We start from the raw sequence: 19,720 nt of genomic DNA, 5'->3' as shown, positions 1-19,720 counted from the left end.
TCATAGATTTTTTAACATATATTTTGGTTTTTTAAAAACACTGCATTGGTCGGGTGATGTGGCTCACGCCTGTAATCCCAGCACTTTGGGAAGCTGAGGCGGGCGGATCACAAGGTCAGGAGATCAAGACCATCCTGGCTAACACGGTGAAACCCCGACTCTACTAAAAAATACAAAAAACTAGCCAGGTGAGGTGGCGGGCGCCTGTAGTCCCAGCTACTCGGGAGGCTGAGGCAGGAGAATGGCGTAAACCCAGGAGGCGGAGCTTGCAGTGAGCCGAGATCCGGCCACTGCACTCCAGCCTGGATGACAGAGCCAGACTCCGTCTCAAAAAAAAAAAATAGAAAACCACAGAAGTATTTTATAAAAATTAGAAAATGTGAATAAGCAAAAAGAAGAAAATTAAAATGCCTAAAGAAGATACTGAAACAAAGTGGTAATTGAATCACTCCAGAGCCACCAGGGTTTAGGATGTGGCATGCATCATTTTATCTCCGCTTTCCACGTGGACTCCTACATCTGTCTTAGAACACAGCATTCTGCTGTACAATGTATCACGATCATCAGCTGGGCCCAAGCGACCTCAGCATCGCTACTAATAACCTTCCAGGAACCCATCCCCTGTCTGAACCTGGTTTATTTCTCAAATCTTCCGCCAGAGACTTGGATTGTTTTCACATCTTCACTGGAACAAACACTGAAATGTTTATCCTGCGTGTCTTATGCATTTACTGACTTTCTTCCTTCCAGTTAGACCTTGACTACCTTTGAAAACCAACTCAAGGCCGGGCACAGTGGCGCGCACCTGTGGTTTGGGAGGCTGAGGCGGGAGGATCACTTGACCCCAAGAGGTTAAGGCTGAAGTGAGCTCTGATTGCACCGCCGTACTCCAGCCTGGGCCACACAGCGAGGCCGCGCCTCTAAACAAACAACTCAAGGTCTTTGGTCTTGCATTGCCGGGTACCTTCCGAACTTACTGTATAAAACATCAACCCCTCCCCCCCAAAAACAAACAAACACACACAAAAAAAACACAAACCCACACACACAAAAAAACTATAAACTCCACAACGGCAGAGGCTGGACTGTGCCCGTGCCAGGACTTGGGGTGTTCAGTCATCTCCCAGCCACCTTTTGACCAGGTCTGCGAGGATCCCACCCCCGCCGCCGGATCGCCCAGTTGTGCCCGGAGCGCCGGGGGTCACGGAGGTCAGCCGTGGTCAGGCTGCTCTAGGCTTCCCCTGAGGGAACCGCCCGCAGGGCCCACCCGGGTGGAGCCCCCGCCAAGGCTGAGGTCGGAACTCCGCCTGGACCCGGGCGCGTCCCCTGGGGGTCTGTTCCAGCGGCGCCCTCCTCCCCCGCGCGGGGAAAGCGCTGCGCCCCGCTGAGCCGCGACCCCAGCTTGACTCGGCTGCGCCTGCGCCGGCGCCAGCACCAGGGCGGGCAGCGCAGGGTCACCCGTGGGTCACGACTCCCTCGGCTCCGCTGCAGGGCGGGGGTCACGGCGCCCTCCCCCACCCACCCCGCACCCCGCGATCCGCAGGCCTGCTCCTTCCAGCGCTCGAGAACGCAAAGCTCCAGGCCTTTCTGACCCCGCACTGCGCACCCCAGAAACCCCAGGTCCCCCGGGACGCCCGGGACTCCTCGGACCCGCAGATGCCACGTACACCAGATCTCCCACAGACCCCTCAGCTCACCCGGCTTCCGCGGTTGCCCGGGAGGCTGAGGGGCGCGGGTCCCCGGGACGGCTTGTGGGCGGGGCCTCGCGGGGATTGGCCGCGGCCTGGATACTTTGTAGCACCCGCACCTTCTGCGCTGCCCCGCGCCTCCTCGCCAGCCCCGGGTGCGCGCCAAGCACGTGCGCCAGGGCTGAAGGGGTCCCGGAGGGTGAGGGGCGCTCGGGCAGGGGAGGGTCCGGGAGGGTGAGGGACGCGCGGGCAGAGGGGTCCTGGAGGGTGAGGGGCACGAGGGCAGGAGTCCCTGAGGGTAAGGGGGCCCCCGGAGGGTGAGGGGGGCGCGGGGGCCGGGGTGAGGCTGAGGGCGGAGCCTCCCCGGCTGGAGCCCCAGGCAGCAGTTTCGGCCTCAGGGAGCCGCGCGCCAGAAAGGTAGGGAGGCGGGGGCCATGGAGGGGGGGGTCCCGCCACAGTCAGGGAGCCACGCAGAGCCACCTCCCGCGACCCTTCCCCTCCATTCAGCCGGAGCCGGGTGCCCCTCAGGGCACTGGGCGGACAGGCCAAGGTACCCCACGGGAACCTTTTTCCTTCCTGAAATGGCAGGAACCCCGCCCCTCCTAGAGCCGGTGGGGGTTGGCGTTGCAGGAAACCCAGGCCTGGGAGCCTCCTCTGCCTCCTCCAAGGCCTCTGCAGCCTCTGTTCCCCCAAGGGACCCCGGCTCCAGGGCCTCCTGCCCACTGTGGCAGCTGGAAACGCAGAGCCCTGACTTGGGACCTGGGTGAGATGGCGCTAGAGCCCAGGAAGGGTGGAGTAGACGAGGTCGTGTCCCTTGGCGGGCACGGGAGATGATGCAGGCAGAAAGAACCCCTCGCCAGGGAGCGCACAGCCTAGCTGGTTCTTTGAGGCGTGAGGGTTTACAAACTTTTTGGAATAACAGTGTATTCCGCAGAAGTAAGATCGATTGGGAAAGGTTTTATGTTGGGAAAAGCAGTCACTGGCAGCTGCCTAAATGTCCTCTGGTGAGGCCCCGTTAGAACAAGTCAAGGTTCCTCCTGTGTGGATGCAGGACCAAGCGTGTGATTGCGAAGTGTGTCTTTGACACTGTTTGGATTAAGTATTGGCATAAGCAGTTTCTGCTGTTAAAACAAGTGCATGTATGTGGATTCACATGGAAGGCCTTGGCATCTACTGGTGACCCCTGCACACAAGGTCCCTACCCTACTGAGCCCAGAGAAGGAGTGAGATGAAACATAATCATGACGTGTATGACAGCGTGGAGGAAAGGAAGGGCAAGCAGAGCTGAGAGGAACAGGGTGGGCTGTGGACCAGGGTGCCAGGTGGAAGGTTCAGAGAAGTGGAGGAGCTGTTGCAGACAGTACCCAGCCCAGTGCTTGGTGCACAGCCGTGTTTGTTAAGGACTAAAGTATTTTGGGGATTAGAAGGAAATTCTAGAGGATGTCTGCTATGGTGGTGCCCTCTCTCGGAATGTGTGAGGTCTTATTCCTACTCTACAAGTGTCCATGGCTCACGAGCCCTGGCATCACCTGCTTTGCAGAGTGGGTTGGGCGATTGATGGAAAGGACATGGTCAGTGTTGGCCATTCCTGTGACTGTTCTCTGTGTTGGCAGAGTGGCCACGACCCAGCACAGGATGCAGAGCTTCCTGACTCTGCTGAAGGAGCATGAGGACACCCACGCACCCCCAGCAGAGCTGGTAACCCTTGCAGGCAGACTGTGCCGAGATTTCCAGGATGACCTTGCCCAAGTGCAGCCTTTGGTCGCAGCCATTCTGGACAGCCCCCTCCGCCTGCACCTGCTGGACAATGCAGATGTGGCCCTGGCGTGTGCTCGTGTCCTGGACCAGCAGGAGCAGCAGCAGGCAGCTTGCCGGCTCCTGGAGGTAGGCCTGGGCTACAGGCGTGGGGTACAGAGAGAAGTAGCAACTTCTCCAGGCAGCCTCCACCCATGCCAGGCACTGCAGTAATACCCGGGAGTTAGTAGGAACCCGTTGGCTGGAGGTCCAACCCCAGGCCTTGGAAAAACGTGGGAGGCGGATTTTATATAAGCTTAGTCCACTCTCATGTTACTGAACTCTAACTAGCTTGGTAATCTGAGTTAAAACTACTCATTCGTCAAATCCCTATTGAGTGGTGATCTGTGACAGGCATGATGCCAACAAAGTGAGTGAATAAAATGCAGTCCTGCCTTTGGAGAGCCAACATCTTAGCAAGGCATTCAGACAGACCCCCTCTCATTCCCTGGCTGCATTGGAGAACTCTGAAAAACAAAAGTGTCTTTGTCACTCACCTGCTGGTACCTTCAACCTCAACGCATTAGGCATTGAACCTGACCTGTGCTGATCTGAAGCTATTTACAGTGTTTATTATTCCAACTAATGTGACCACTGAACGGTTTGTATGCTTGATGACAGGACACTGCCCCAGGTGGTGCTGAGTGGTGCATGTCATGTGCCGGATGCCTGTGTTACTTGCTGAAATCTGAAAAATTCTGAATTGCAGAAAACGTGTGGCCCAAAGGGTTTCCAAAATGGAATTTGAATGCCTATTTTTCCTTTCTTTGACCCTGTAATACAGTTCATGCATAATTCATTGTGAGTTTACCTTCAAGATACTCAGTTCCTTCCAACCCCACCCCCCCCTCCACCAAGCTAGTGTGGTATCCTCCTGCTCCTCCACCTGTTCACACAGCAGCCAGAGGGAGTTTTTACAATGCAGATGGTGTCATGGTGTGCCCCTGAGCAGTGGCTCCCAGAGCCGGGGCCTGAGCCTGCTGCCGTCCTCTCACCTCTGGCTCCTCCCAGCCTCCTCTGCAGTGGCCATACCAGTCTCCTTGCCATTCCAACTCCCGAGATATTTCCCTGTCCCAAGGCCTTTGCAGGTGTCTTTCCCTCTGTTAGAGGCTGGCGCCTGGCTCTCCGTGTGGCTGGTGCCTTCCTACCCTTCTGGTTTCTACTTTAAATGGCAGCCCATGGAGGTGGTGTCTCCCTCACGCTCCAGTATTGCCCCCTCATTATCCTTTTCTGTCCCTTCTTGTGTTTGTAACTAGAAGGTGGTTTGTCGGCTGGGCGCGGTGGCTCAAGCCTGTAATCCCAGCACTTTGGGAGGCTGAGACAGGTGGATCACGAGGTCAGGAGATCGAGACCATCCTGGCTAACACGGTGAAACCCCGTCTCTACTAAAAAATACAAAAAACTAGCTGGGCGAGGTGGTGGGCGCCTGTAGTCCTAGCTACTTGGGAGGCTGAGGGGAGGCGGAGCTTGCAGTGAGCTGAGATCCAGCTACTGCACTCCAGCCTGGGCGACAGAGCGAGACTCCGTCTCAAAAAAAAAAAAAAAAAAAAAAAGAAGGTGGTTTGTCACTGTGCCTTCCATCTGCCTCCCTTACTGCACTGAAGGCCCACAAGGCAGGGCCGCCACAGCCTTTCTCACTGCAAGATTGGCTAACACACAGCATGACACCTAGAACCTAGCAGGGCTCAAGGTCTTTCAAATCTGTCAAAATAAATGAAGTAAACAAACGAGGGAGTGCAGAGTTAGAGTTGTAACAACTGCGGTGAAGGCAACCGCTGGCATCAGTGATGAAAACCCCCTGGAGAGGAATTAGAAGCTCAGTCAGGGTGACCCATGAGTATGTCTGAGGAGGTGACTTGTGGCTGAGACCTGGATGGCATGAAGGGACCACCACGTCAAGAACGGGCAGCAACCCCAGCCTGTGCAGGGTGTTCCTGCCCAGTCCTGCCCCCAAGTCAGGGCAGGGGGAGGTTCCCATGCAGGTTCCCTGAAGGCTGCGTGCTGAGAGGAGATGGGGGCACAGAGCCATCGGCTCTGTGGGGTCACTGCTGAGCAAGACTGGGCCTCTCTGATGCCTCAGAGAGAAAGCTGAATGATTCTCAGCACCTCCCTTGCCAGGATGGTCCCGGCAACACTGTAGTTAAAGGCCAGTGTGGGGCCACAGGGATCACTCCTGTGGCAGATTATTGGAATTGAGGAAATTATGGGAGCCACACAGGAATCACGGGAGACCAGCACCAGGCATCTTCCATCATCAGCAGTCTGGTTACGTGGACGGGACCCCTTCACCCCCCTCACCTTAGAATGTGCCAAGTACCCGAGGGGCCAGTACTACTGCTGGGAGACAAAGGTCATTCACATAAGACTTGAATCACACATCAGGCCCTCAGATCACACCATGTGGTTATAACCACTGCTCCACCTCTCCTTTGCTGTTGGCCAAAAGAGAATTATTGGACTTTCCCTTGCCACGTGTGCCTTACCTTTGAGGTACAGCTGGGAGCTGTGCTCATCTTGTGTTTTGGGGAGGGTTGAAGGTTTAAAGGCAGACTGATGTGAGTGCATCTGCCCAAAGTCTGTGAGGTGACCTGGCAGGCCTAGGGTCATACCGCTGAGCCTGCTGAGAATGGAGCAGGGGCCGTCTGACTCACGCCTGCATTGCGTGGCCACACTGGCACTTTGCAAAATCAGTGGATTTGAACCCAGAACCCTGCTCTTCCCATCACTGCCTTCCCCAAGGCTGAGTCGGTTTGGGATGGCAGACGCAGGTCCCAGCAGTGTTCCAGGATGGGCAGGTGGCCAGGGCTCAGTACACTCTTCTTGGCAGGGGTGCCAGGTGCCAGGAGGCAGCCAGGAGCTGGTGCAGCTCTGGAACGACATCCACTACCATCTGGTCATGAGGAGGCTGGGCGTGGCTGCGCTCACCCCGGTGCAGAAGTTCCGCTGCAGGAAGAGGTAACCCAGAAGCCTTTACTTGTGCATATTTCATGGGGATCCCGAGGGATTAGACGGACCGTGCAAACCCCAGAGGGGCTGAAGCAAAGTAGAGGTGAGGAGGTGCGGACGGGAAGTGTCCGGCAGAGCAGTAATAGTCACAGTGTAGTCAGCATAACATGGCTTCAGTGTGGGTCACACCTGTGCTGGATGCTGGTCACTGAGCTGCACTCTCCACCAGCTGCTTCAGTTAGCTGCTGGCCGGAAATGGATGGCTGACCGCAGGGTGACTGAGGCTAAGGCCAGGAGGTGGGCATCCTGATCATCTCCGCCCAGCATCCACCCAGGGACTGGCCAGAAAGGGGGCCCTCGGGCCAGGAACAGTGGAGGTGGAAGGCAGGTGGGAGCGGCACAGCATGTGTCCCCAGGTCATCTAATCCCCACATCTGGGCTCTGGGTGGCCACTGAGGGGCTGCAAGGGCTTTCAAAGAAGTGAGAGTGAGAATGTTGCCAGTGTTAGCACGAGTTACATGCCAGGTGCTCAGAACAGTACCAGGCACATGATAGGCACTAAATAAGTGGTAGTCCTTGTCATCGCCACCATTATCAGCTCTAAATCTATGTTACTACTAGTAATTATTATTATCGCCATCGTCACCACTTACGGATGAGGAAACGGAGGCACAGAAAGGGTAACCTGAGGTTCCACACAAGAGAGAGGTGCAAAGCCAGGACTCTAGCCCAGACACTGAGAAATTGGAGCCTTTAAAAAAAATTCAAACAGGGTCTTGCTCCATTGCCCAGACGAGCATGCAGTGGCACCGTCACAACTCACTGCAGCCTCAACTTCCCGGGCTCAAGCGATCCTCCCACCTCAGCCCCCCAAGCAGCTGTGACCACCATGACCGGCTAAGTTTTAATTTTTTGTAGAGACAGGGTCTTGCTGTGTTTCCCAGGCTGGTCTCAAACTCCTGGTAGCCTTTACTCTTCATCTCAGGTGCTCTCCACTGGTCAGGAAAGGGCTGTAGATCTTGCTGTGGACTCCTGACAGCCCAAGTCATGAAAGATTCCTGAGCCACAGGGCCTGGTCGGTAAGAACACTGGTCGCTGGAGGAAGAAGACCTGGGTACCTTTTTGGCCCAGAGAATGTTCTTGTGTGGTACCCATCAAACAGAGTGACGCAGTAAGACAAGTCGTCAGAAGCCCTGCAGTAAATCAGCTGTGGGGTCTTCAGGGGATGTGACTGTAGCCCTCCGTGGGCATGCTGGCAGCCCTCCAGAGTGCAGTGGTGTCATCTTGTCATCTTGTCGACATGTTTGTTAAGTGTCCCCTGCCTGCTGGGTTCTGGGAGGTGCTGGGGATGAAGGCCAGGCTCTGCCTCCATGGAACTGACATTGGGATGTGGACAATGGCTGACAGACGAGGAAATAGAGTAGATCACATAATTCAGAGAGTGAGAAGTGCTATGCAGAGAATAGGTTCAGAAGAGGGCTGTGCGAGGTTGGCTGCTTTAGATGGGGTGGTCAGTGCAGGCTGGTCCTAGTCTTGGAGGAGAGTCTTGAGTGTGGTGACGTGCCAGCCACATGCGCAGAAGTTTCCAGGAAGGGGCAGCACATTCAAAGACTTGGGGTCAGAGAAGCTTGGTGTTCAGGGCCAGATGGGAAATATTTCGGGGTGTATGTGTTCACAGCCCTTGAAACATGTGAAAACAATTCTTAGCCTGTGACTGTAGAAGCAGGTGGTGGAATGGATTCACCCACCCTGCCTTAGAGGCTGATGAGCAGCAGGAGGACATTGGGCCTGCAGCCATGGTAGCTGCTGGTTTGGGTTATGACCATGCTGATGGTCCCCAGGGGGTGTCAGGAAGGGATGGCATCTGAGTCACACCAGATGCAGATACAGGGATCTGGAGTAGATGCTGGAGTTTCTAAGAGGTTCCAGGCATGGCACAGGGCTGGGATAGTGGCTGGGGAAAGTGGACAGGGTTGTGTCAGGGTAGATTTTGGAGGTGGAGCTGGGGGGTTTGCTGGTGGGCTGAACACATTGAAGGAGGTAAAGAGAGGACTGAAGTAGACTCCAGGGCTCTTGGCCTGTGTGGGAACCACCAGGGGCATGAGGGTTCCTTCACTGAGGTGCACAGGGTCTGGGGAAAAGTTTGGAGAAGGGGGATGGAGTTCTTTTGGGATTCGTGATGTGTGAGACGCATTTTAGATGTCCAAGTAGGCACTGGGATGACACGTCTTCTATAGACAAGTAATATTGGTGCATATGTCATCTTTTTCTTATGAAGTATTCAAATCAGCTCAGCACTAGAGAGGAGCATAACCAGCTGGAACACCCCCGGTGTCCAGCTCCAGCACTTCTCAGACATGTGTCCCTTTGTCATCTCTGTGAGTGACACTGATACCCTGGTAGGGCACAGAGAAAGGAGGGGTCCTCTATGCTCAGGGGACAGACCTCTGGGACTTTGCAGCCCAGAGGAGGATAAGGAAGATTTAGCTGAGACATGGCCAGTGAGAGGAAGAGGAAATCCAGAAGTACACAGAGTTCAGAAACCAGTGAGGCTGAGGAGGTGCCAGTTAAGAGGAGAGCTGAGAAATGAACTTTGGATTTTGTGAACTGGGCAAGTGCTTTTAGTGGTAAGGTGCAGGGATCCAGGCGTGTCACGGAGACAGGGAGACAGTGGCAGTGATCCAAGATCATTGTTTGAGAAGTTCAGCTGGGACGGGAGCAGAGTCATGGGGTAACCACTGGAGGTGAGAAATTTACAGAGCTTAGTAGCTCATGAGAATGACTTACTAGAAGAAATTCTGATGGTGGGAAGCAGGGAGTTAGTTCAGGGGAGCGTTCTTAGTGATGTGAGGGATGAGCAGGTGCCACGGCTGGAGCCCCCCCTCACCAGGGGCCCCACAGGCATTTGGGGAGTGCAGAAGGGCTGGCAGGTTTGGTGGGGGCACAGGTGATGCTTCTCTTCTGAGAACATGTTGGTGAAATGACAACCAGATCACCCAAGGACAGTGAGTCTTGGGAGGAGGTGTTGGGGGTGAGAGAAGAAGGGAGAAAGCTGACGTGGCCATGCAGGGTGGCAGGGGTGTGAGTGCTGCAAGCCTCAGAGGACTCATGCAAGAATGGGGCTGATACCTGGAAACCAGCGATGAACAGAAAGCACTGCATGGGAAAGCACACACAGGGTGGCAGCCAAGTCCTGAGGACAACAGTGTGTGTGTGTGTGTCCGGGAGGGCCATCCACGGGAGCTCCGTGGGCTGAGGACACCTGTGTGTGAGTACGTCCAGGAAGGCCGTGCACGAGGCCTCCATGGGTGAGGATGCCTGTGTGTATGTCCAGGAGGGCCATCCACGGGAGCTCCATGGGCCCAGGAGCACTGCAAGGGCCCGCAGAGGGTGCTCCTCACAGCCGCCTATAGATGTTCTGGAACAGTGTATGTCAGGGCTTGTACATGTCTGTGGGAGACTCTAGTTTTCACTAACTGGAGGCAGAGAGAGGCAACCCCCAGGAGGAGGCACAGGGAAGGAAGTGTCACCTTCTGCAAAGGGCCAGGCCTGGAGAAGGGAACAGATTTGGAGGGGTCCTGTCTGTTACCACCTCCTCACTGTCCTCACCCAGGAACCCTCCGCCCCCCTCCCTCTGCCCGGAGGGGCTGAAGAGCCGGAACTTCCCCAGAGAGGTGCGTGAGAAGCTGCACGATTTCGCTGTGAGGGTGAACACCAACCCCAGCAAGACTGAGAGGGTAAGAATAGAAGACACCAGGACCCAGGGGGTCCCCGCCTGGTGCCTCCCCCTCCCCCAAGGGGATACCCCCACCCCAGGCTCCTCAGTGGCCCCATCCCCCAGGGTGCTGTTGGCTTCAGCCGCTCCTCTGGACAGGGACCTTGTTGAGAGGCAGCCCCTGCAGACTGTCCTGTCTGCCACATGAAAGGTTTCATTTTCTCACATGGAGTCATAACATCGTGTCTGTGGCCCCACGGCTGCTCACTCAGCACCCACTGTGTGCCAGGCACCGGGACGATGGGTCAAGGCATCCACCGGCCGACATGCTCTCCACTGCACAGTGGGTTTGTGCCAGGCACAGGCAGTGTGGTTCCCTCCACTGGCTTGGGGTGGCCCCGGGCATGTTTTCTGGGTGGACCTAGCAAGGGCCCCACTCAGGGGGACGTGCACGTGTGGCTGTGCAGACAGCCTGACCTGGCCTCACTGCTCAGGGCATGGGGATCAGCCCAGGGAGGTGAGGCCTGCATGTTCTGCTCATGCTCGCTGCTCCCTGCTGTCCTTGGAGAGGTTAAGCTGGACTCTCAGCCCCTTTCTTGGTGTAAATGAGCTGTCAGAGCCACTTCTACACACCCCCTGTCCTCAGGGAATGGAAGCAGGGCTAGAAGTGTTGTTGTTTGGGGGCAGGAGAACTTGGCATTGGAGACAAGCTTGACCCCTGAGCAGGTGTACAACTGGTTTGCCAATTACCGGCGCCGCCAAAGAGCCCTTCCCCAGCACATGGAGCCAGCCCAGCAGGCCACAGCTGAAGACCCTGGTGCAAGGGAGAGGGGTCCTGACCTCCTGCAGCCCTCAGGCAACCCCCATGTTGACTCTGGGTTTGTGGACAGGCCTCAGTGGTCAGGTGAGTGGCCCGAGGGCCCCAGTCTCCTGGTAGTTGGGGAGCTGATTTCTGATGGGCCGGGCCTAGGTAGCCACGCTGGTTACAGGGGTAGCCCTCCCCCAATCAGTAGGTTCCAGGTGTCCCTCTGTGGGAGCAAGATCACAGGGTCTGAGGGTCTGAGGCTCAAGACTGGCACAGGCTGGGCTGTGGCTGCCCCTCTGCATTTCGAGGTCACTGTGTGGCCGGGCCAGGAGCTGGGCTGGGGAGGAGGGTATCATGTGGCCAGAGGAGGAGTTGGTGAGTCAGTTTGAGAAGTGAACCAAGCACCAGGATTTGGGGTGTCCTGGGTTGGCAATTAGGGATCGTTGGTTCACACCAAAGATAGGACAAGAAGCAAAAATATTGGGATGGCCCCATGGCAACAACCTTTTCCATCGGCAGGGCTGCTCATACCTGCTGGGAAGGAGGCTGGGAACCAGAGCCTCACTAAGCCTCCCCTCCCATCTCATTACTTTCAGAGGAACGTGAGGAAAAGGGGCCTCCACAGTCCCCACAGACCACCCAAGGACCATGGGAGCCACTGGCCTTAGCCACAGCCTTTCCTGCAGATGAGACAGTCTCAAAGCCAGTGGATGTCAGGTACTATCATCTCCACAGCCATGGAATCATCTCACTTATTCAGTTCCCTTTCCTCAAGTGGAGACTGGGGCATGGAGTAGGCATAGGGGTGACAGGACCCCCACACTGGGATCAGGTCAGACCCCAGGGAGAGGGAAGCCACCAGCAAGGAGCCCATGTCAGGGACTAGGGTGGGGGACAGCTTCTTCTGACCCCACATGTGCTCCTGCCGCCTGACTCATCTCCTGAGTTCATGTCTATCTTGGATAATGTGGGGACAGACTTAGAAAGAAACACATGCAGGCCGGCCACCTAAAGACAAACCCAGCTGTCCCTGTGGTTTGTTTCTAGTACTTCGTCCGTTTTGATTTTCATTGAGTTAATACTAGCCAGTTGAGTTCCTACTGCACACCAGTGCTGTTTGAGCACCATTGTGCACCCTGTGCTCCCTCCTGCCCTGCCCTGAGGGAGGCTCTGCCCACCAAGAGACAGTGTTCTCCATGTCCCCCAGGTCTCTGCCGGGTGGCGAGATGTACCAGGAGGGGCCTGGCCATGATCCTGCCACCCTCCCCGTCTTCTGCCCTGGCCCTGGCCTCTGCCCTCTGGCTGCTGGCAATGACATGCTGGACCCCTCTCTGGCTGCCCCTGAATCTTGGCTGATGTCTCTTGCACTGGCGTCCTCCAAGGAAGTTTCCTTCCAGACTGGGCAGCTGGTCCACAGCCACGGGCTGGACTTCATGATGGGCCCTGCAGACACCGCTGTGGCTGTGTCCATTGCCACCCTTGGAGATCCCAGCCCTACAGGTGGGTCCACTGCAGACAGACCATGAGTTTCAGCACCAGACACTGTGACTACTCAGGTCCTGTTTGAGGGGATAGAAGTGTGGGTAGGGCCACATGGCTTGAACCCATGGTATTTCATTAGACCTGGAACCAATGTAGCCAGAACAAAGACTCTTCCCACAAACATCCCAGATTATTTCTCATCTATTTTAGTGTGTGTGTGTGTGTGTGGGTGGGTGGGTGTGTATGTGTGTATGCATATCACTGGAGAGGAAGAGTTAAGTTGAAAGGAAGGAGCTACCATCCTCTGCTCTCCACTGCAGTCCACTTGATTTATCTGTTAACACCGGGTGCAGCAGAGGAGGCTGAGCTCCTTAGACTCCCCACTTGTCCACCCCCCTTACCTGTAGTAGAGATCCCATGATTTTAGTTTCTAAGTTACTGAAGCTGTAAAATCATTTAAAGAATATGTATTTAGATGTATATTTTGTCCAGAATCGTGTGATTTCTCACTTTGTAAGGAGGAAATTGGCTCTATGAAATTTCTTTTTTTTTTTTTTTCTGAGATGGAGTCTTAGTCTGTCGCCCAGGCTAGAGTACAGTGGCACAATCTTGGCTCACTGAAACCTCTGCCTCCTGGGTTCAAGCAATTCTCCTGCCTCAGCCTCCTGAGTAGGTGGAACTACAGGCACCTGCCACCACACCCGGCAAAATTTTTGTATTTTCAGTAGAGATGGGGTTTCACCATGTTAGCCAGACTGGTCTCAAACTCCTGACCTCAAGTGATCCACTCACCTCAGCCTCCCAAAATGCTGGGATTATAGGTGTGAGCCACTGTGCCCAGCCAAATTCACCTATATTTAATATTCTATGGGTATATACATCTTTTCTCTTCAGCTTTTTTTTCTTCTTGGAGCTTTTCCATGCCTTTCCTTTTTCTTTTTACATTGTCTGTTTTTATCACATTTTTAACATCTTCCAGCATTTGAAGCATCCCATCTAAAAACTCACTGTTGGGGGCCCTCCATTTTCCTTTTCCCATCCAAGTGGCAGCTCCCTAGGCCTGGAGTGAAGCCACTGTCCACAGTGCTCCCATGCTGTGTCCCTGGGTTTACTCCAGGGTGTCCTGAAATTCAGGTCTGGGTCTTTCTTTATTTGACTCCCTTGTTTCGTTTGCCAACGGTTTCAGTTAACTTTGCGAGAAAGAGTGCCTGCAAGATAAATTATCCGAGTCCTCATTTGTTAGAAAAATGTCTTTAGTCTGTTCTCAAGTTTGGTTAACAATTTTGCAAGGACGGAATTCTGAGTTGAAATACTTTTTACCCCTCATAATTTCTTGGAGCTTTTAGATTCTTTTTTTCTTTTCTTTTTTTCTTTTTTTTGGTCTTAAAGTTCTGAAATTTCACACTGAGGGTCCGAGGTGTGGGTCTTTTTACTTCATCTTGCTGTTAAGACTTTAATCTTAAAAAATAAGGTCTCCTGACTGGGCGCAGTGGCTCACGCCTATAATCCCAGCACTTTGGGAGGCCGAGGCAGGCGGATCATGAGGTCAAGACATCGAGACCAACCTGGCCAATATGCTGAAACCCCATCTGTACTCAAAAATATAAAAAAATTAGCTGGGCATGGTGGCGTGCGCCTGTAGTCCCAGCTACATGGGAGGCTGAGGCAGGAAATCACTTGAACCCGGGAGGTGGAGGTTGCAGTGAGCCGAGATTGGACCGCTGCACTCCAGCCTGGGTGACAGAGTGAGGCTCTGTCTCAAAAAATAATAATAATAAGGTCTCCTGTAAGCTCTGGGCATTTTTTTCTAATATCCTTTGATAATATCTTTGATAAGTTCCTGCTTCCATGTTTTCAGCTCTCTCTTTAAAGCACAAGTGTTATTTGGATGTTGGAACTCTGGGACCAGTCTCCCAGAGAATTTACCTTTTATCTTGTATCTTTTTAATTGCATGTGTGTTTTGGGTATTTCTTAAATTCTGTTATCTGATTTTTTTGTTTTAACAGTTGTATATCTTTTTTTTTTTTTTTTTTTGAGACGGAGTTTCGATCTTGTTGCCCAGGCTGGAGTGCAATGGCGCGATCTCGGCTCACTGAAACGTCTGCCTCCCAGGTTCAAGCGATTCTTCTGCCTCAGCCTCCCAAGTACCTGGGATTACAGGCATGTGCCACCATGCTGGCTAATTCTGTATTTTTAGTTGAGATGGGGTTTCACCATGTTGGTCAGGCTGGTCTCGAACTCCTGACCTCCAGTGATCCACCTGTCTCAGCCTCCCAAAGTGTGGGATTACAGGCCTGAGCCTCCGTGCCCGGCCAACAGTTGTATATCTTAAGAGAATTTCAATCCTTCTTTACAGATCTCTGAACTCTTCTTCCTTCATAGATTATGTTACTTTCTATGGATGCAATATCTTATACTTCTCTGAGGTTCCTAATAATAATTTTTTTTAATGTGCTTCATTGACTGAACGCAGGACTGTTGGGACTGTGGATTCTGGCCCTTCCTTGATGCAGGGCCAGAAAGAGGAAGGGATCTTAGGGCTCACTGCTCTGGAGAGGACTTGTCAGTTTGATCATACTGACCTTGCCTTTTTTGCTGTCCTTTTTATTTAACTGTTGGAGACTCACATGTGCCTGTCTATACTTAACGAGGCTGGAGTGGGGACGGTCACTGGATGTGTTCACACTGGGACAAGAGGAGCTGGTCTTCAAACCTGGGGCCTGCATAAGTGAGGGGGGATGTTGTGTGGGAATCAGCGAAGTCCTTTGTTCTGTCTGTCGAAACCCCTGCCTTCAGGTTCCCTGCTGCTGCCTGGGCACCTGGATGTTCTCCCTCTCTTGAGCTCCTTGGGAATCTCAGCCCCTGCCCCACACCCCAGCTCCCTGCCAGACACCCCATCCCCATGGGCTGCACAAAGTGGACGTTGTGCTCATGGCTTTCCCTTTCTCTTGGAAAGAGAATGTGTAATCTATTGCTGTACTATGATGGATGGAAGCAGAATGTCCAAACTGGTGCTTGAACATTATTTCTTCTCTCCGGAGTGTCTGTCAGGTCTGCATGAAAGAAGAAATAGCAGAAAGCGGGCACATGGTCAGGAAGGTCCCTGTGACCTAAGAAGGCCCTGGGCAGCTGGGCACCAGGATAGGTGGTCACCCTGCTGTACAGGAAGGAGGACCACATGAGCCCCACCCCGAGGCCTGTTGTTCTGTGTCTTTAGATCAGGGCTATCTTAATGCTTGTTTTACAGCCTAATAGACTCAGGGCAGGAAAAAATCCTGCCTTTTCAGGCCACAGCTCTCCTAAATGTCCACCCAGAATTGACCAAATCCACAGTAGCTTGCCTAAGAGCGGGTGATGTTCTGAGATACGCTCTGGAAAGTCACCGGGAGTGGAAACTAGTGACAGCTTATACCTCAGTGGCATCTTGGTAACCTTGGTAGGAGGTAACAGTGGAAACCACCAAGGGCTGGTGGCCGAGCACTCCGTGAACCAGCCACAAAAGGAGACTGAGGGCTCCTAGCACATTCTTCTGCACCAGCAGGGCGGAGCAAGCTGCAGACTCTGACTCTGGCACTGAAGGCACATGAGGTCTGTGATGACAGCAGCGTTTAAAGTCAGCAGAATGCAACCGCATCTTGGTCTCTGGAAGCCTGGAAAGGCTGTTGAGATCGATGGTTGCGACAGTTCCTTCCTCAGAGAGGGAGACTGAGGCCCGGGGACCGTGAGTCTGGTTCACGTGGCCCGGGCTGGTGGGGCCGCAGGCTGCATCTGCTTTGAGGTCTTGGTTGCGTCACACGTGGGCTGTGCTCCTTTCTCCTGCCAGTGTGCTGTGGAATCTCATTACATGCAGGGTTTGCTGGCCCCCCCAGTGGCTATCCCCAGAGCATGCAGTTGGAGGAGGGTCTGGGCACAAGCGGTGGACAGACAGAGCTACGGGTGGGCAGCCTCCTGGTGACACAGCCCCCACTGCAAGCTCCTGAATTCATCCTCACCCAGAGGTAAGCCCTGAAGAGCCACAGGCCTGGACAATACTTACCACGGGCCACAAGGTATGGTAATGCCCAATTTATAGACTCACCATCCCAGACTGTGCAGATAGGGCCCTTTCCTTTGGATTGCTGAAAACTGTAACAGTCCCCCCCAGCCTACATCTACGAAGAAAAGGGTAGTTTTTCTCTCAAAAGAGCACCCCAAAACATCAGAGCAGATGTGGGCATCCCATTTATTGGTCATAATCAGGGTTCACCCTTCCCCACAAATCACCCTGGACCCCAGCAGCCTCTTGCTAGGGTTTCCTTTTCCCTGAGCAAACACTGTCAGTTTTTGAGCAGAATCAAGATCCCGATTTTCTATTCCGAATTGTAGTTTTAAAGGGACTTGGGGGGTCTGGAACAGCCTCCCTGACACTTGCTGTTGATAGTGTTAGTGCTGTAGACTTCAGAACAGAAGATGACCAGGGCCTTCGGGGCCAGCACAGCAGGTGGGATCCTGCAGAGACAGGAGGGATGGAGGAGTGTGGCAGGGTGGCCTGGGGTCCTCTGGTGGGGAGGCGATCACCCCCACCACTCCTGTTCTAGCAGACGCCCCATCTTCTCTACAGGAGGGCCACCAGGAGCAGAGCAGGTCCCGAGGGTGTGGGGTCTCCCTCATCAGGGAGCTGAAACCAGGTTGACTCAAGGCTCGTGCTAGTGAGGGCAGAATTACAGGGGGACAGAGGAGAAAAGGGGGAACGGCCCCTAAATCACATGGTCTGCTTGCTGAAACAGCCAGATTGTGAGAAAATGTACACCACACAGATGGACTCACTTTTCCATTCATGGCTAAGAGCTGACACCAGGCAGAGTCTGCCATGGCCATGGTGTCCCGTGTCTTGCCTGACCTCTCCACGTGGCCATCTCGACCCCTCCTCTTGCTCCCCCAACTCCCATGCCTCCCCACTCCGATCTGAAGGCCATGCTTCAACCTGAGAACATCAGTTCCTTCGTTCAGAGTGGCTTCGTTGTGGTGTGATTGGCTGTACATGTGTAGATGGAGCACCTGAATTTTCTCAGTGTGACTTTCGCATCCACACGAGGCCACCACTGTGATGAAGGTCTTCAGTGTACCCTTCTGCCCTTCGCCTCTCCCTGGCCACCCAGGACCATGGATCTGCTTCTGTCACTAAGGATTAGCTGCATTTTATAGAATTTCACGTAAATATGGTATACTTTCGGGTCTTTGTTTTGGTCTGGTCTGGCTTCCTTCACTCTGCATGACAACTTTGAGAGTCACTGTGTTGTGGATGCATGAACAGTTCATTCCTCTCTGTGGAGCGACGTGCCACGGCATGGATGTGCTATAGCTTCTTCACCCTCATCCTATGGATGGGGATTTGGGGGCATCACAGATAAGGCTGCTGTGAACATCCTGTATGTGTATAGTCTGCACACCTGCTTTCCTTTCTCATGGTGCATGCCCAGGAGAGCTGTGGCCATGTCACGTGCTAGGTATGCGTTGACCTTGCTGAGGAACCACTGACCCTTGCCCTGAGTGACTGTGCCGTGCATCCCTGCTCTCCCTCCTGCTGCCTGAAGTCTCGTCTCCACAGCCCAGGCCTGTTCCTCCTTTGAGGTCTCTGCTTCCTCCACATTTCTGCTCACTGGCTCTTCCATGAGCCTGCTCTGAGCCCTCTATGCAGTTGCCCCTATGACCCACCAGGTGACCCTGCTGTCCGTGTAACATTCCCCTCCTAACACCCTACATACATTACAACCCTGCAGGAAGAGAGTGTTCTGATAAGTCAAGTGTTAGAATGGCTCCTGTTGAGGAAGAAAGCACAGCTGGGTGGATTTTGTCACCCAGTGTCCCCTTGAGACAGGGCCCATCCTTACACTGTCTCTTTTCCAGCCCTCTGGAGCTGGCCCCAGCCCCATCTGCCTTCCCTGGCCCTGTGTCTGCCATGGAGCTGAGCCAGGCCCTGCCCTCCAGCCAGGTGAGGCTTCCCTGTGAGCACCAAAGGATTCCCTCTTTACTCCTGGATCTGCAGCTCATGGTGCTGAGGAGGGTTCAGCTCGTGCCACTGGAGGGAATACACCAGGCAAAGATGAACAAGGGACAAGGATGATTTGTGGCTAGACATTACTGGACTGGGAGCTGGGGTGAGGGATGCTGTGGGGCAAAGTTCCCTCCTGAGCCCAGACTTGGGGGGGTCTTCCCAAGGTCAGGAGGTGCCCAGGTGCGAAGGCCGATCTTGAGCCTGGAAAGGAAGCCTCTGTTTAACATTGTGTTTTCTTCCAGGTGCAGTGTTCCAACAGCCAGGCCTCTGGTGATGCCTTCTGGGGAGCCAGGATGCTCCTTGAGTTTTCAGGGAGCAGCCTGGGCTGAACTATCCTCAGGAGCCAGGCGGCACCCCAGGAGGAGCAGGTGTGGATGGTCTGGCTGGTCAACACAAGGAGTTGCAGAGCTTTATCCTGAATACAAAATGAAGGTCCCTAGAGTTCCCCTGGGGGCTCTGCTGAAAAGCATTGATTCTTTCCCACTGCCATGTTTGAATAGTTTGGTTGGCAATTTCCTGTAGTTGAGAAATGTTCATGGGATCAGAAGTCAAAGGTGTCCCACTCAGGCAGCTCTGGATCAGTCAGGCTCCAGGGCACTTGTGGGCAGAGAAGGCCATTCTAGAGAGGGGAGTGTTCCGCTGCTGGCTGCCTTGCCATCTGCCCATGCACAAGGCCGGACTTCTCCACCAAGTTAACTGAGTGAGGTATGAGGAGTGTCCTGAGATTTCTGTGTGTAGGGACTTCGAGTACTGGGAGGCAGACCTGTCTGCGAATGGCCCAGGCTGGGTTTTCCCTTCAGGTTGTAATTCACTGTGTCTATGACACAAATGTCAATTAAAGTTTAATGTTTTGAACTCCCTTGTATTCACTTAACCATGTATCCTGGGCATCTGTCCATGCCAAAGTACAGAGATGAACATCAGCCTTTCCACCCGGGGCCAGCGTTTCATGATGTGGGTGTACATTAATCATGCAGCAGTGTCCGACAGATGGACATCTGGATGGTTTCTAGTGTCTGTTTTATATGCAGCATTTGGGTGGGCAACCCTGTCCTCTGCCCTTTGCCCTTCACCTGGTTATTATTAGGATAAATTCCTGGAAGCTGAATTTCTGGGTCGGTTATGGTAGCCCTAGGTGTGGACTGTGGGTTTTGGAGTGTCTGTGACTGACCTTGTGCTCACCTGACCACGTGCACATCTCAGGGGAGAGCCACAAGTGGTCTGGGCTGAGGTCAATAGCCCTTAACCCAGAGAA

General features: G+C 53.9%; 1 protein-coding gene across 1 annotated transcript; it reads left to right on the top strand.

The window, feature by feature from the left end:
* The first annotated feature begins 3,323 nt into the window (after positions 1-3,323).
* ANHX (anomalous homeobox) lies at positions 3,324-19,316 on the top strand. Its single transcript, XM_015431893.4, has 9 exons — positions 3,324-3,572; positions 6,310-6,437; positions 10,042-10,165; positions 10,831-11,047; positions 11,545-11,665; positions 12,156-12,448; positions 16,282-16,429; positions 18,318-18,402; positions 18,708-19,316. Exons 1-9 carry the CDS (start codon positions 3,324-3,326, stop codon positions 18,792-18,794), a joined length of 1,452 nt encoding a protein of 483 aa, XP_015287379.3. The 3' UTR covers positions 18,795-19,316.
* Positions 19,317-19,720: the final 404 nt, after the last annotated feature.

Source organism: Macaca fascicularis, chromosome 11 (assembly GCF_037993035.2).
Source record: "Macaca fascicularis isolate 582-1 chromosome 11, T2T-MFA8v1.1".
NCBI lineage: Eukaryota > Metazoa > Chordata > Mammalia > Primates > Cercopithecidae > Macaca > Macaca fascicularis.
Note: the sequence above shows the minus strand (reverse complement) of the source record. Positions and strands in the feature narration are given on the sequence as shown.